Source organism: Triturus cristatus, chromosome 11 (genome assembly GCF_964204655.1).
Source record: "Triturus cristatus chromosome 11, aTriCri1.1, whole genome shotgun sequence".
NCBI lineage: Eukaryota > Metazoa > Chordata > Amphibia > Caudata > Salamandridae > Triturus > Triturus cristatus.
Window position 1 is genome coordinate 1,049,285,765 of NC_140594.1, and position 18,496 is coordinate 1,049,304,260.

The following is an 18,496-nucleotide window of genomic DNA, read 5'->3' on the forward strand; positions in this document are numbered from 1 at the left end:
GTTCGAATAGCTCTAGTTTCATCATCCCCAGCACTTCTAGGGAGTACACAGTCAGAAACGTTCTGACCTGTAACACTGAGTACTGTATGTATTGTTTTTTATGCCCTTGTGGCTAAATGTACATTGGTAGCACTATTTACAAGGCCCAGAAGAGGGTCGTGGAACACATATGGGCGATACACCACAATGATATCCCATACCCAGTGGCAAGACACTTTGGGGAAATGCGTTTTCAAAATGATAAAGTTCTGCCATCGAACTAGATATAAAGGGGGGCAACAGAAAGAAAAAATTGTGCATTCTTGAGTCGAAATTCATTATTGAATTTGATACACTGATGCCTTGTAGTCTCAATTCCGAGGAAGAACTGGCCGTTCATATGGGCTAAATGAGTTTATGTTATTTGTATGCTACCACTTCTCTGACTTTGTGACTGTTGGGAATTTTAACCTGGTTTTAATCACTGTATCTTGTAGGTTCTTTTCACTCAGGTATATCCACTTATCAAGAATAGAGTGCAGTCAGCCGAGTATCAAGATTTCTTTCTGCAGACGAATTGTAAGAGCTTTTCCGAATTGGGTGTAATAGTTGGACATTTGACTAATCAAGGCTATTCAAACCTTCCGATTGGGGTCACCACCTTAAACCGGAAAGTATTTGTTATTTTAAAACTTACATTTTGGTGTATCACTTCTATTCCTAGCACTAATGTTGATCACACAAGATATGCATCATATTGGGAGTAAACCTGATCCGTAAAATAATCCTCTGCATATGACATCTACCCACACAATGTGTTCGCCCTGAGAGTGATTGATCCGTTGGCCTCTAGATACACTGGGGTATTCATTTGTCTGTCTCTGTGTATAGAGACACTTTGCTCAGTAGACATTAGCGTATAGTCTACATTGGTTTTCTAACACTAGCGTGTATTCGTTGCATTGGTTTATGTTACTATGACTATTGTCTTGTTTGTATTGATATTGTAAACCAATCATAAATGACATGGGCTGGCAGTCCTAATCTGCACTAACAACTCAATCTGCATGGCAATATGTAAGGAGTGTTTATTTCACAAAGCTTACATTTACAGGGAATCTATATAGACTGTTCAAACTGCTGGCACTTGTTTATATTGGTCAATGACATGTCTGACAAAATGTCTAGGATATTGGTGACGATAACCAATCACAGATGAGAGGACAGACAGTCGAACTATGTGCTAAAGATACGAACTGCCAGTCAATATGTATGCAGTGTTTATTTAGTCATGTTAATATTCATAGAGATATTTACTGTTCAACTGCCAAGACATGTTCATGCTCGTCTTTGACATATCTGGAGAAATGTCTGGTGTGTATTGATAACCTTAAACCATTTATAGAACGAGATGAGCAGTCAAAAATTGCATCATTTAAAGCATCATGACATGTAATCACATTCATTTTGTAAATAGCACTTGCTTTAAAGTACTTTGTGTCGATACCTAAAGGGACTCGTCCCCTTTTGTGTCGGGGGAAGCTAAATCATGACATTGATTTTGCAGCACAGGAATGTCCGAGTATTTCTTGATACGAAGAGGAGTGGTGTATATACCCCAATTTGTACATGTACACCTTCTTCGCCTTATCACTTGCACTGTGTCAATACCAGGAGAACCATGTTTTGACTAATGCCATCTTGTGATATTGTTTTTGCCCTCAAATACACATCCTTACATCACAATAATGTATTTTATCTGATTGATTATGGGGTATGCTCTGACTTGGCTCCCTCAGATCATCAGTGGTTTCATAAAATCCTAAAAAACATTCTCCTTTGACTTTTTTAATATTACCCTTGGTTCCTAGGTATAAGGTGTTGGTCTCTGGTGTATATGTTCTGATTGAACCAAAGCAGCAGACTGTGCTGAGATTGTGGGCCACGCAATTAGGGTTGACGCCAGGCTTTGGATGATGGAGCAGGTTCAGAAAGGAAGAGCACCTAATAATCTGTGCCCTTCCTCACCTCAAACAGATGCTACATTCAACCCTCTACAATGCTACTGTTTTTGTACAGCCATATAATCATATCAACAGACAATATTCAAACTGACACCACAAACTTGGTGGAAAATAAACAAGTACACACCTGTGAGGTGGCTTTCCGTATTTCTCCCAATTTGAAAAGGTTCAATTGGCCGCTTTCATTGTTGAATTTTCGAATGCAGTGTTCTAGTATTGGCTTCAGCTGCTCACTGTCGCTGGAAATGGGTCTGTGACATCCGCGACAGATAGGCTCTTGTGGTAAAGCAGTTAAAAGAACATCATTGACACTGTTAGTTGATCACACTGTACCTACTTTGAACTCCCAATGGAAGTGCACCCACTGGTATTACATGTTGTGTTACACCTCAGTGTTTTTTGTTATTTTTTTCCAAACCTTTATTGAACTTAGTTCGAGCATACAGGCAAGCAAAGTTAAGGTAGTGTTACAGACATATCGATACAATTCAGCACACGCGCCAATAATAATAAACCACAGCATGGCAGGCATTACCAGTTCAGGTGTATCTCTCCACTTTGTTTAACAGATGGCATAGCAATCTATGTTGTCCCAGGGCGCCTCAAGAATGCTACACCTTAGTGTTTACAGTGGCTCTCTGCAACTATTGCACAGTAGAGTTAAGAGTTGCACTACACAAGGATCCCATGCTCATCTGCAATATAGTCAGAAGCTTTTGTGGGACAGAGGTCATAAGGGTCATTGAGGGCCTGCCCCAGTTCTTACCATGGGATCCGTAAGCAAATTGTGCATTTAAAGCACAGTGGGATCTTAAAGAGCCTTTTAAGATGTCTACAGGAAGGCTTGTGGTAACTTCCTCAAGCTATATGGCAAGTGGGGAATGTGGTATTCTAAAGAATAATAGGACTGCAACTTTTAACAAAACTTGGAAGGATCTGACGGGTTTAAAGTAAATTTAAATTAATTTAAACCACATTTGGATGAAAGCATTGGTACATTTTAAATAGTGCATGTGGTTAAACCCTTAAACACTGTTTGTAAATGGTACACTTCAATGCAAGCTTTACAACCGGGTCCTTACAAATCACATTATTCATATTTTTTCTTTTTATTTTAGTTGAGGACATTAGCAAATTACAAAATTTTCAAAGTAGAACTTAAGCACGTTACAACACACAGTTTGACAGCGTACAAATATTAATTATACACATCACACTGTCCCAGTACTAAAGGGGACATAAGCCAAAACAAAACTAAAGGCGAGTGTTGCGTCTTCACACAGCACCAGTTGTGAATATTATGTGGCAAAAGTCCAATGTTTTCTTACGAGTGCTAATGGGAACTTATGCAGTAGATCTTTTATTATGCCGTTGGATTATGGTACAGCATCCTGGCTTAGTAGAAATTTGAGAAGCCCAGATGTCTCTATGCCATGAGTAAGAGGGCAGAAATTATGCATATGTTTCAAGCTATTTTACCAAATTGGCCTTTTCTACATGATCACCACAAATTGTTTGCCTTTTTCTAGAACCTATCTTTCCAGAAATTAGAACTCTGGCACTTCACCCTTGCAAAACAGGAATACAGTGCCTGTGCTCACCCTTTACACATCGTTAAATAGGCATATTACTGATTTATATATTTAACTTGCCTATAGGTCCCTAGCATATGTTGTAGAAATGCACTTAGGGTCTGGAATTTAAGTGCCACCTGTGGACTGAAGCACCTATTGTGCCAGTCACATGGTTGGCCTGTAGAATATAGCTGCAGGCCTACTATATGTAGCCTGACTGCAGCAGCCTAAACATCTGCTGTCATAACAGTGAAAATAAATCCTTTTTAAAAGATGTGAAGCCCTGCTTTTAAATATGAAAACAAGAAGTACTCATTGTCTCCCACGAGTTAGGGTGTCTGACATTTAAAATTTGGAATATGTGCAAATTTAATGTTGGTATATTCCTCTAGAGACTAGACATCAAAAGCTATTTTCACAGCTGGGCTGCAGCTGGACCTTATAAAACTACAGATTATAAACTTTAATTTGTAACTTTTGACAGGCAACAGGTAATATATTACTTCAAAGTCTCTTTACATAACTATTTAAAGTCCAGTTAATTGGTTAAATTACATTTGTAATATGTATTTAAGAAAAGTAACCTTTGTAGAAAATTAATTCTGTGCCTGAACCTCCTGGAGGATAATTTGCATTAGCATGGCAGCACCACCCAGACAGTGCTTGGCCTTAATAAGGTGTGACAACTGCTCCCAGAAGAAAACAATGGATTAGGCCTCATTACAGGATGGACTTAGTGTGTGGCATGTAATCCCTATCAGCTTCGGAAGGACAGTTAGGATGGGCCCAGGAACTTAGGGGCATATTATCAAGCCAGGCGATAAAATTATCGCCGCTTTAGCTGCAGAAAACTGCCGCTAAAACGGCGATAATGGGCTTGATAATATGCTCTATGGAATTCCAATTGAAGCCCATGTTAGATGTGAACGACATCTAACCTAAGCTTCAATTGGAATTCCAGAGAGCATATTAACAAGCCCATTATCGCCGTTTTAGCGGCAGTTTTCTGCCACTAAAGCGGCGATAATTTTATCGCCTGGCTTGATAATATGCCCCTTTGTTAAACTGAAAAGGGCAGAGCTTGCCCATTAATAGTTTAGTGTAAGGGGATACCTGAAGAAGGGAATGCCTATATTCTAAAAGTGCAGACGAACCAGGCTGGCCACAAACCTAGTGGAGGGAAGCTACCTCCAGAACTAGTTTTGAGTGGGCACAGGGGAGGGGTGAACTAATTTCCCTAAATAAACCCTTCACTGGCAGACAAGCTCCCTTCAAGCAGAGAAGGCCTGTGCCATCTTGGACTTCCTTTAGAATGGTGCAATGTTGAATAGTTTGGAGTGAGGCAAACAGGATTTGGAGCAAAAGTGAGGAGGATTGCTTCCGGAATCTTTTTCCCTAATCTGTTACAAGTGTCCAGGAGTTATCCCCAAGATCTGGCTAGTGCAAACCATAAATGTGGCATCTCTAGGTGCCCTCTGCTCCCATCTCCTGGACCTGTAGATGATCAGACAAGGACTGGATTTGTTGTTTGTTCCCTGAGATGATTCCTGAAGAACTGTACCTAATTCCTCTTGTACCCAGGACAAAGAAGGAGACTTCAATGGTCAGTTGGCTGACCTCCTGTGAGACTACAGAGAAACAGCAAGCTGCAAGAGGCCTTTTTCCTGAAGTGGCCAGTTAACCAGTTCCAACTGGACCTTGACTGACCTTGCTGGGGGCCTCTTCTAGAAAAACTCTGGATCCCTAAGTACTTTCGCTAAGGTCCTGGGAACTTCAGAAGTGCCCAAGAAGAGGTGCTCCAGAAACCCCAAAAAGTTGGGACTCAGAAAATTATTGGACCTCCAGAGTCTTCAGCGAGACCTCACAGCAAAGGTGTCTTGCTGCGAGGTAACTTCCTTGGATACAGCTTCAGGCTTGTCCCACAGGAAGATTTTGACCTCCATTTAAAAAGACTACATCAGAAGGAAAAATATTTGACCGGGATGAACCAGTTTGTTGTAGCTGACCCCTGCTCCATTGAGGTTGGCCTGAAGTTGCACCCAAGTCCTGGTCTACCACTTACAAAGATTATCATTGGTGCTTTATTGCTTGTTCAATTAATTCTTTAAAAAGTCAAATCTGCAGATCTCTATATTGGATTTTTGTTGCATTCTTTTTATTAAAATGTACTCTGTTTTTTTTTATTCAATTGGGGAATTTTATTGTTTGATGTTTGAATTTTATTACTGTTTGGGTACTGCTTAAATACAATTACATATTGCCCTAAGTTAGGCCTGTCTGGTTTGTGCTACCAGTGGGTTGAACTCAGGCTAATTTTATGACTTTGGGGTTCTCTTTGACAACTAAGGGCCTAATTACAATGTTGGCGGACTGATACATAATCAGCAGGTCGGAATTGAAACCAACGATGGGGGTCGGAAAGCCTCTGACCAAAGGTTGGAGGCTTTCCGACCTCCATCGTAATAGGTCCCTAAATGTTTAGTTAAGGTTAGCCTTAGTAGAGAACTCATTTTGAAATGTTTTTTGCTTGGTTAGCACGTAGCGTTCTCGTGATTTTCCTTATCTAGAGAAAGGAGTATTGTTATATGTATTAGTTTGCTAATAGTTTGGCCTGAAAGGAGAAATCTTGGCAAGGACATTGGAGACCTATTGAGCAGCTGAAGCCTCCTATTCATTGTGTATCAGGAATGAGAGGTGCTGAAGGTTGCAGTAACTATCTAAGTTCTGTGGGAAGGGAAACTCAGGTGATGTTGCAAATGCACACCACGAGACGTGAAATGATTGGTTCCTGGTGGAGTGGGAGGAGATACAAATGTTACTGATATTTCTTTTTTTTCACTAATGATCACATTGTTAGGAGTTGGAGCAGATTCCCTTAGATTTTGAGGGTTATGGACCTCTCTGCTTCCTTTATTATTGCAAGTGTGAAGATTTATGCTAAAAACATTCCTTTTTCTGGAAGGCTTCTCCTGAAGTCTTCACTATGCTGACACCTTCTCACATTTGCAAATTTTCCTGAGACCCCTTCTACATACCACCCCTAATTTAACTTAGAGCTCTGAGTAGATGACTTTAAAACTATTTCATGTTTAGGAGAGAGAACCCGAGTTTCTTTATGGAACACCTATTTCTAAGTCTCAGTTTTTTTATCGCAGCGGGTGTCACTTTTTTGTATTTAATGCTACTGATACTGAACCTATTGCAATATTTCAGCTTGCCAGCTGTAATCTTGTACCTATTGAATATATTCTTGAGATACTTATATACTGGATTAATTCATAATTTGAAATAAATCTTTTAACATCAGTCACCGATTCCTGGTCCTTCTTGTAAGTTCCGATTGGGATTCACAGGATTTGAATATATTTTGGTTGTTAACTTCCTTTCACTTTTCAATTCAACTCGTAAAGATCCATCAAACTGAGAAGTTGTAAATTATGCTCCTGCACCCTTTCAATGACAAAGCTGTGAAGCACTCAAGGTCCCAGGAGGTCGAGATCCACTGCTATGTTAGCTTGTAATGACTCCAGGCTACTGTAGTGAGAAAGTTGGTGTGCGGTTCATGACAGAGTGCAATTTCATCTACAAGTTGTGCCCTGCTGCCATAGTCAAAAGCTACACTTTAGTAGAAACTGTAATTGCAGGTCAAACTCTGACTCTCACTTTTGAGTACTACAGTTGCACAACTGGGGCAAATACTTAAGCACAATTTTCACAGCAACCTTTCCCAGAAGGCTGCACAGATCCCATCTCCCACCCTGCAAGCGGAATGGTGAAGTGGCAGGTGCAGATCTATAGGTGTGGTGTCCACTGCTCATCACCCATGCTCCAATGTGTCGCTGTCTCGAGTTTTTAAGCATTGTGGCGTCCCACTAGAGCCTTGGACCACAGGCATAGCTTGGCACCTCATGTTGTGCAATGCTTGCCAAGTACATGGGTGGAAGGGGCCCTGCTCCAAAGTACATGCATGCTCCTATTAGCAGCATGTCTTTTGTAACAATATGGTTCTAATGCCCCTGAAAGCGCAACCATATGCAGCTTATATCCTTTGTCCAACAACCCGTCGTCATGAAGTCCCCAAGAGATATCCCCAGCAGAAGGCTGTTGAGAACACAGCAGCCCCTGCCAGACTCCTGAACTAATATCCAGGCCGGGCCTCCCTCATCAATTCAGCATCCGGCCTCACAAGGGAATCCAGCCTTCTGCACCAACAGCACATCCACAGTCACTGAGGGCAGGCCGGAGAGTCAGAGCTTTGCAGAGTCAGGCCGCGACCAGTGAGGAGAAGTACAGGATCTGTGCCCTGAAGAACCAAGGCTGCTATCCCTGAGAGGTTGCCATGCCTCAGAAAACTGCTTGCATTTACCACATGCACCCAAAGAGAAGCAGTTCAAAGTTGGCATGTGTGGAATGGAAGCCCCGCTCCAGCCCGTGTATGGCCCTCAAAGACGTTGAAGGCCCTTCTGAGGAGCGCATTCGAAAAGTCCACCAGAATCAATTGGGAAGGCTGAAAGAAGGAATACTGCTTTGCTCCATAACACAGAGCCAGTATCCATGCAAAAAAATGCTAAAGGTAGTGAAAACCGGGTACGAAAGTACAAATGTACTTTCCAGCAAGAGCGAGGGAAGTTCCACACGACCTTGAATCGGGTGTGACAACCAAGCCCGATTTAGCTGCCGATGTGTGTACAGTGGCAAGTGCCATCCAGTGCACCGAAAAGTCTTCGCATTTGTGAATTTTTCAATGACTGCAAAATGGAGCATGAGGTACGATGCAGTCCATTTCTGAAAGCACCACTGCCATTCGACACCGCCAAGAAACAGAATATTGGTGCCAGGTGGACTGCATGGATCGAGACGTTCAATGACTTCATAAATCCCCTGGAAGAAGTAGATGAAAAGGAAAGAACCCCATTAAGTATTTTCAGAATCTTGCTGGTGATTGAGTAAAAGAAGTGCTGAAGAAAATGTTGCAGGCTGATGCGGTATCGGACCGTCAAACCAAGGAAGCGTTAGAAGCAAGTTCAATCCAATGCATAGTGTGGACTATGAAAGGTACATTTTCAATCAAGCACAATTGCAACCTGGTAAAACAATGGATGAGTTTGTTGCAAGACTTGATGTGCTTATCATACACTGAAAAGGTAGTGAATTTAAAGATGAAGAAGCCTTACATTTCGGAGTCATCGATGGCTGTCTTTCAGACTCTCTCAGAAGACGCATGTTGAGAGATACGCTTTGCTTAGAGAAAGTACTAATGGCTACAAGTACAGAAGAAAGAGCAGATCAACAAATCGCTGATAAGGAAGCTGGAACAGAGAAAAATGAATCGGTGTTGATCATGAAAAACAAGCACAAGCACGTAGTAGACGCATGCAAGTTAACGTCTCCAAAGAAGAAAAAGTTGTTTCTGATGTGGGCTTTTATTTCCACATGAAGGGAAATGTCCAGCCATAGGACAGGCGTGCAAAGGCTGCAGTAAGGAAAACCAATTCAAAATGGTTCGCTAAACGAAAGAGAAACTAACTATGTGAAGAGAAAATGGATGCCAGAAAGTTCCATAAACACTGTCAATTCCATTCTACAAAGGCTCAACATCATTATTGAGCACCACTGAAGGAGATGGTTGAGCACTGATGGCTTCACCCAAGGAACGACAGGCACATGTAGGTTTGGCTGCTTGCCAAGAAGAAAAAACGACAAAGGCGAACTACCAAACAAACAGCATAATTGATTAGGACATTGCCCCAAGATTACAAAAAAGGTCAACGGTTGCCCATATCCTTTATTATAGACAGTGGTGCGTCGATTAACATCATGCCAGTTAAAAAGTTCAACATCCTTTCTCCAGTGCCACAATGTCAAACACAAAAGTATACACGTGGGCTGCTTATAAACTTTTTGCAGAGTCAAGGGTCATTCACAGCGACATTGAGATATAAAGCAGTATCAGTGAAAGCATCAATTCACATTCTTCAAGGAGCTTCGTCCAGTGCCTGCCTACTCAGTTTTGCCAACACTGCTGACATGGGGCTGATATCTCTCAATTACAACCCCCAATCTCAGTCTGTCGCTGTGAATCAGTTCCCGTTGTTATTTCACAGCCTAGTCAGGCTCAAGACAATGAAAGTGTGACTTCACATCAATGAGGAAGTTCACCATGTTGTCCAATGGCACCACAGTGCCACTTTCCAATTGCAAGAAGCTATTGAGATAAAAACTAGAAACAATGTTGAAGCCGGACATCATTGAGTGCTGCACTTGTCCTACACCATGGGTTTCGGCCATAGTGGTGGGTCATAAAAGGACAGTGAAGGTGCAGTGCAAATCTGTGTTGATATGCGCCAGCCCAACAAAGCAATCGAGAGAGAAAGACATCCTAGTCCACACATAGCAGACATGATTATGCAACTGAAGAGTGGCAAAGTCTTCCTCCGCCTTGACCTGAACAAAGGATAATATTAACTTGAGTTGGAAGAAAACTGCAGGTACATCACTACTTTTTCGACTCATGTGCTTTTGTTCAGATACAAAAGGATGAGTTTTGGATTGTCATCAGCTGCCGAAAAATTTCAGGATTATACATGTCAAACAATTCAACCTGTCACAAATGCTTTTAATTACAGTGATGACATACTGGTGGTATTTGGAGCAACGCAAAAGGAGCATGCCACGGCTCTTACACAAGTGTGCCAGTTACTTACTGATGCAGGTCTCCCTTTGAACGCAGCAAAGTGTCAGTTTCACAAGACCAGACTTAAATTCTTTGGACACATGATTTCTGATGGGGGAATGATTCCTGACCATGATAAAGTGAAAGAACTGTCAGCTACTTGCCCCTCCACAAGATGTCACAATGCTGCAATCCTTCGTAGACATGGCCACTTATTGCTCGAGGTTATTTTGCTACAATGAGTACTCCATTGTGAGAATTGACAAAACAGAATGTCCCATTCCAATGATCTGCTGAATGTGATCGAAGCTTCAAAAGAATAAAACATGCAACTGAGAATGCGACCAAAATGGCCTATTTTGATCCCAAATTACTGACTGAGATCACAGTAGATGCTAGCCCTATGGGATTGAGGGCACTCCTTGCTCAACATAACAGTCAGACAAATGCTCAGAGACACACTGTGGCCTATACTAGTTGCAGCCTGCCTGACACAGAAGGTGCCTCTTCTCAGCAGGGGAAGGAGAGTCTGGCTGTAGTTTAGGCCTGCGAACATTTTCATGTGTTTCTACATGGAAAATGTTTCAATATCATAACGGACCACCAAGGGCTGCTCACCATTTTTGGAAATCCGAAAGCCAAGATGCCCTCTTGGATTGAGAGGTGGGGATTGCGACTGCAAGAGTATGACTATGCAATTGTACACAAGCCGGTAAAGACCAGAACCCTGCTGATTATTTTTCACACGTACCGCTACATCGTCACAGTTCGACATCCAAAACAGCTGAGGAGAACATCAATTTCATTGTGAAGTCCAGTATGCCAGCAGCCCTATCCATTGAACAGATTATTGCTGCTACTAATGCTGATAAGAACATGCTTATTCACAAAGACATCATTTCAATTCAATCGTGGAAGAACCGTGTTCAACCTTTTGCTGACGATGCTGAATTTCAAAAATTCAAAAATGTACAGGATGAACTGTTCGTGAACAAGGAAGTGATTGTATTGAGAGGCTCAAGAATTGTCAAGCCTGAGAACCTAAGACAAAAGGTCATTGAACTAGCATATGAAGGACATCGTGGCTTTATCGCTGCCAAAAGAGCCCTCAGAGACCGAGTGTGGCTCCCGTGCTTAGATGAGCGAGTTGAGAGAGAACTAAAAGAGTGCAATCTTTGCAACCTTCATTACCCCAAATTGACACAACATCCACAGACAATGTCTGACCTTCCTGCACAGGCATGGGAAAGAGTCACAGTTAATTTATTTGGGCCCCTGGGAAACAGACATCATCTAATGGTAGTCATTGATGAGTATTCACAATTTCCTTTAGTAGAGGAGTTGTCATCAATAACTCATGACAAGGTCATAGAGCGGCTGGATAACATTTTTGCAGTGTGGGGTATCCCCACAACTCTCAAATCTGACAATGTTCTGCCATTCAGTAGTAAAGAATTCAAGGAGTTTCTAATCAGACTAAATTTCAAGCATCAAAAGAGTACACATTTGTGGCCTCAAGCAAATGGTGTTGTGGAACGATTCATTGGTACCCTCAAAAGGATAATTCAACAAGCATCAATGGAGAGGACTGAGGTAAACCAAGCCCTGTAACAAGCCCTCCATGCTTATTGTTCAACTCTTCACTCCACAATTGGTGAAAGTCCAACCACCTTGCTATTTGGGAGAGCCATCAGAACCAAGCTGCCACAATGGACAGTAGACAGATCCTCGAATACTGATAAGGTTTGTGTCACAGACACTTCTTGAAAGTGCAAAAGGAAGACATACACCAATCGGCGTCGATGAGCCCAGGAGACAGTCTTCGATAAAGGTGACTTGGTCCTGGTCAAGCAGAAATGAAAGCGGAAAACAAGCACTATGTTTGCTGTCGATCCTCTGAGGATTGTGACATGCAAAAGACAAATGGTGACGGACCATCATCCAGGACAGTCCATCACATGGGACTCGTCTCACTTTAAGCACCAATCTCTACGATCGTCAGCTCCTACAATTTTATGAATGAGGTGACCCCGCCTGACAGTCCAGATCAAGCATCAGAACATGTACCATCGGTGCACGAACAGAGTGCATCTGAACCACTTCATGCCCTTCGAACTGGCCGACTAGCTTGAGCGCCTTGATGACTTTTTGAAGAAATGTAATGTAACAGTTGTTTGCACTTTTTATTTATCAAGGGGGGAGATGTAGTGTTGTGGTAGGACCCATGTGGTTCTGGGCAGACTCAATAGAGGAATTACGTACCTTGCTGGAAGGTGTTAAGGTGTGGTTTTTAACAGTTATGACGTAATCAGTGTTAATTGTATACAGAGAAATAAAGACATACAATCCAGGGCTCTGTGTGAATCAAATTTATTTGCATGTTACCGGGCTTGGGAGGATGCCAAAGCTCCCAGTAAACAAACTATCAAATAAGGTGAAGCAAACAAAAAAAGGGTAAGCAATGCTGAAACGATCTCATAAATGTACCATGCAATTGTCTTGCTGTTATTTGCATCTGACAGTGGGGTCCAGGAAACATTTCCCATTAAAGGAATGTATGGGAATAATGGTTTATAATCACAATTGTGGTCGCGCACTATTTGATGCCTTCCATTGCAGTTCAGTAGAAGCAGGGGGATGCCGCCTTGACGTCCTTCCCTCCAACAAACTGGGAATGAGTGACAAAGGTATTTTGCAAGTCAGAAATTAGCTTCCAGTTAGCAATGCATTCTTTGTACATTGCAGCTTGCATTTTTTGTGGTAGCAAAGTCTGTGATTTTACAAATTGCATACTTTGCAGTGCCACATACACTATGTACACCAGATCCTTAGCGACAGATTTTTCAACATTTAGCACCACGCTGCATCAAATGGAGAGATCAGGAATGAGCCTTAATTACTAACACATGGCGCACTCCTGCTCTCTCTCTCTGTGCTGTCACACCATGGTGCAAGGGTGTCTGTGTTACAGGCAGGAGTATTTTTGTAAAGGAAGAGATATCTTCCTGCACAAAACCAAACATCAGAGGCATTTTCCTCTTTTTACGTGTGCTTCAGAATGAGGCACATGTAGAAAGAGGGATGACGAGGAGAAATAAACATACTTCTTGTTACGCCTCGCCTGGGAAGGCGTGGCACTTTGACACATTCCTAAATTTAGTAGTCTTAGTAAATCTGGGAATGCGCCAAAACCCATGCAATGCAGCGACTTGCTTAGCCTTGCATTACTCCAGACTTACTATGCCATACAGAGCATGGTTCCTCTGCGTGGCATGGTAAATCTGACTTAAGGGGTTGCATTGCCTTCCTGCACAGGAATAGAAAAAACTGCAGAGAAATAGTCTGTATACATTTGCCAACACAACTCAATTCAATTAGAAGGAAAATCAGCTTGGTATGCAGAGAAATCATCTTGTAGTGCACAGAAAAACATTGCACAATCAACAACAGGCTTGGCACACTTTTCATACATCATAAACTGCAAAAGTCAAGAACTTTGGAAAGATTGCATTTTCCAAGGAAGACACGTTTCACACCCATATTTTATTGTTATTATAATGCAATTAGTCAGGTTCTGAATCTACAGGAAAGGCAGAGGGTGCCAGGATTTAGCTGTGGTTTAGTTACCATCTGATGGACTTGTGATTAGAGGTTCTTACCTGGGGGTGCCGGCACGCAGCCTTCTTCGAAACTAGCAATTGAACCATTGAGCGCGACATGCACGGTAGCTGTGCAACGACCATGGTCCTGTGAACATAAATTAGGAAGTTTATTAAAAGAAAAAAGTAATCATGCACAGTTAGGTTCGGGCATGAAAAGAGCAGAACACGTGTCAGAGCCCTACAATGCTGTGACATCTGCAGCACTAGAAGTCAGATATCGGTTTTCCTCTTACAGAACATCATCATTAAGTCACAGATACAGAAGCAAGTGGTGATCATAACACAAGGAGACCACCAGGCCACCAAGTCTGTACATTTCTGCCAAAAACAAATATATGTTACTTAACACTGTACACAATTCCACACCAGGTTAGCCAGTTATATTCTCACCCAACGGTTCTTAACCTTTTGACTTGTGTGGACCCCCGCTTAATCATTACTGGAATCCGGGGACCCTTCTGAGTCATTAACGGATGCTGGGACCCCAGCTTAAGCAACTGCGGTCATTTGAATCTCAAAACAATACATACAAATACAGAAACAAGCATTCCTCAAACAAATAGACAAATGATAAAAATGCTTAATTTAATTGCATTTGCACTGCTCCCACTAATCAACCTGAGGACACCAAATTAATACATGTTTAGCCTCCAATATCACTTTCCTTCGCATTTACAGAACTTTTTACAATTTTCAATATTATATTTTTCTACTTTATATATATATATAGATATATATTACCTACTGGCGGTCGCCAGTAGGTAGTTATAGTTAGGACCACGTTTCCATAGGAAAACCTCAACATTCTATTTTGAATAACTTTGGCGCCAGTCGACGAATCCTCGCGAATTTCTCAAAATAGGTGGGGCGCTACGCTACGCTCCTACCCTGAAAGTCTCGGGGGGATCCGTCAAGCGGGGGCTGAGATAAAAGGGGGGTCCCAAAACGCGTTTTTCCCATGCATTTTTCCATAGGACCTTTAGAACGAGCTACAGCCCGAACGGCTGAACAGAATTACTCAAAATTTGGCAGAGAGGTAGTCCCTAGGTCAAGGAAGTGCCTTTTGTAGGTTTGGTGTAAATCTGTTCAGTAGATTCTGAGAAAATAGCCTTTAAATCAATATATATATCTGAGCCCGCTTACGGTACGCTTACCGTACGCTTACGGTAAGCGTACGGTGGCGTGCGCGAGCGCGATTCTGATTGGCTCTTAGATCTTAGTAAACATTCGAATCGGCCGAAACCAGGAAGCGGCGGCCGCCATTTTGTGTATTTCACTCTGAAAAAAAAGAGTGAAAACAAGGAAAGGGGGCAATGAGGAGAGTTACAGACCCCCTAACATTTGTAAGGGGGTCAAAGAAGGACAGAAAAGTACAAAGAAAACATTTATTGATTTTAAAAAAAATCACGGGGTACGCGTACGGTAAGCTTACGGTAAGCGTACGGTAGGAAAAAAAACCAAAAAAAAATGAAAATCAGATTTAAGTGTTTAGATATTAGGGGGCTCTAAAAAGAGCCGTTGTGTTTATGAAATGATTTTTTAGTGGTACCTACAAGTAAGTACCGATGCAGAGTCTAAGGTTCAAGAGGAAGACTCTGTTCCCTTCATCATTGAAGTGCACACCATCTCCTCTATAAATGTCTTGCATGTCATAACGCAAGTTGTTGTGGTAAATGGCACCCATACCATAGTCACGGAGGAAAGCAGAAACAGATTTGTTGACGTGCTTTCTTGCTTTGTCATCGCACTGCGTGCCCACCGTGCGTGCACGGCACTAACTGCGTAAAGTGGGCGCGCGGTGCGCGAAGCGCACCGTGTGCTCACTGTGTGCGCACGGTGCGCGAAGCGTACCGTGCGCGCACGGAACGAACTGCGTTAAGTGGGCGCGCACGCCACGAATGGCGTAAAGTAACTTAGCATTTAAAAAAACGTACAAATTCACTGAAAAAACCATAGGTTTCACACACGTTATAGTTAGGAATTAGCATTTAAAAAACCTTGCAAATTCACTGAAAAAACCATAGGTTTCACACATGTTATAGTTAGCGGAAATTTTACTGATAAAAAACCAATGAAATTCCCCCGTTATAGTTAGTGCAGGCAACTATAACTCACGCGACCGCAATCTTCTGCTGATGACATATGTGTCTTTATGAAAAAAAAATATTTGTAATATATGTATAGCTAAAAATGTATGGAAGAAGACATGGGCAAATAAGTGTCTAAAAACAGTATTAGCATCAGCAGAGGATTGCGGTCGCGTGAGTTATAGTTGCCTGCACTAACTATAACGGGGGAATTTCATTGGTTTTTTATCAGTAAAATTTCCGCTAACTATAACATGTGTGAAACCTATGGTTTTTTCAGTGAATATATATATATACACACACACACAAAAACATTTGTAGGAATGTATGACATTATAACGCAAACATTTACAACGCATGCATTTACAACGCAGTTTTTACATCGCAACATCCATTACAACGTATGATTTTACAACGCATGCCATCACAACGCATTTTTTTAAACTACATTTACAATGCATTCCATTACAACGCATACCATTACAATGCATACCATTACAACACATATTACTTTTAGCTCAACAGTAGGGTAAGTGTTGAATAGTGTAGGGGTAAAAATTACTATTCCCACTCCAGTGAGTGCAACAGTAGGGTAAGTGTTGGATAGTGCAGGGGTAAAAATTACCATTCCCACTCCAGTGAGTGCAACAGTAGGGTAAGTGGTGGATAGTGTAGGGTTCAAAATTACTATTCCCCATTACTTACCTAATAATGCATTGTAATGGCATGTGTTGTAGTGACATGCGTTGTAATGACATGCACTGTAGTGACATGCGTTTTAATGACTGCGTTGTAATGGCATGCGATGTAAAGGATGCTGCGTTGTAATGACTGCGTTGTAAAGGTAGTGCATTGTAATGGCTGCGTTGTAAAGGCTGTTTCCCCACAAGATTTATGAACATATGTGCTTAAAAAGGTAATGCAGACCTGAAAGTGTTTAGTTGTATCCCACACTTGAAATATGGCATTCTTTGCTTTGATTAGCAATTGGCATTGGTAAAGAATGGAAAAAACCTCCCATTTCAATTAAGGTCTGAAACTATCAACCTATCCTTTAAAAAAACTTTTGAAAACCCCTCTGCGCTTTCCAGAAGACCAACTTGAATGAGGACTCTCAGTGTTAGTAGAAACTGGCAACACACATCATGACGCATCATGGCATCATGATACATCATATATGATCCAGCAATATGTATTCAAGATTCAAAACAAATCCTTGGACTGCAAAGTAAAAAAATTGAAGTATCCCGATCCCAAGCCTAAGGACTCATCCAATTTCCTGATCCTTGCAGTGCCCACTAGAAAAGTAGCTGTGTGCAAAGCGAGTGACATATCCATGCACACCAATATGTGAGTAGCACATAGTTTCCTGGTTGTTGAAGTTGTAACATCTATGTTATCTCATAGGACCCAAAGGATTAACACGCATGCACACTGGCCCACCAGCTGAAGGATACTTAGATTACCATACAGAGTGTGGACACCATGTCACAACGTGACTGGCACATAATTCTGGTTGGCAAGGTAAATGTCTCATTTAGGGGGGTGTTATCAAAACTATACCATATGAAATGACCAGGAGAGTTCCTATTTTTTCGTTAAGACTGAGACTTGATGGCTTACGATGCAGACACATCATTGAAATTGATTGTTGCCTCCATAGCCAAGTGGAATGTGTTGTGTTCAGAGCCCATCAAATATTGCTGGCGGCAGACAAAATAGCATTCAGTTTTTCTCTGCTATCCCTTTGTATATAGACAAAGTCCTGCCTAAGACTAGCATCATGATTATGACTTTACACCGCACTCTACGTCTAGATGATGCTCTTCTGGTTTTGTCAGCTTTTGTACATGTGTGCATTGCTGTATCTGACTGTGATGCTTCCTGTCCTTTTCAGAGCATAGTTGTATACTAGGGTGAAGACCCTACATCAGGACCATTAATTGGGTGATCTCCTGCCAAAACTGTCACTATTTTGCCCAATTATCAGACAAAGGAAGATATTGAGTATGGCATTGTTTTGTCTCTTTTTTCCCATTCCTCGTCATGTTTTACCATTGCAGGAAACTGTAAAGCTTCTGTACTTGATCACATCAGGACTGTAATACTGGTAATGCTGACACACATGAGCAGATTTCACATCTGTTCTCTGATGAGGGTACTAGTTTGTGCCTTTTCCATTATTCTCAACAGAGCCACTCAAATGTCTCTATCCTAGAAGTTTTTATGATGCTAGGAATGTTGTCCATACACATGTACTGCTCATCTTGTGAAGAACATCCCACAGGCATGCCTACTCCTAAATTTCACAAAATAAGTCATGTCCATTGCCAACCTCTTGAACTAAAACAACAGTTTTACTGACGTATGCTTAGCTGGTCTACTTCATTTCTGTTCCTGTGGCATAACCTTATTTAAGCTCAGTGCATCTAACATATCAACCATATAAGATTTTTTAACTCTGTCACTGACAAATGAATGAATGAATGAATGAAAG

General features: G+C 41.7%; 1 protein-coding gene across 2 annotated transcripts in view; it reads right to left on the minus strand.

Annotated features, from left to right (window-relative positions):
* LOC146785929 (uncharacterized) overlaps window positions 1-18,496 on the minus strand; it is a 226,286-nt gene that overhangs the window by 66,315 nt on the left and 141,475 nt on the right. For both annotated transcript variants that reach the window (XM_085635329.1, XM_085635330.1), the window contains exons 12-13: window positions 13,910-13,997; window positions 2,131-2,279 (exon numbers count right to left, since the gene is read on the minus strand). In XM_085635329.1, the coding sequence (XP_085491455.1) occupies window positions 2,131-2,279; window positions 13,910-13,997 (237 nt within the window). The remainder of the gene's footprint in view (window positions 1-2,130; window positions 2,280-13,909; window positions 13,998-18,496) is intronic.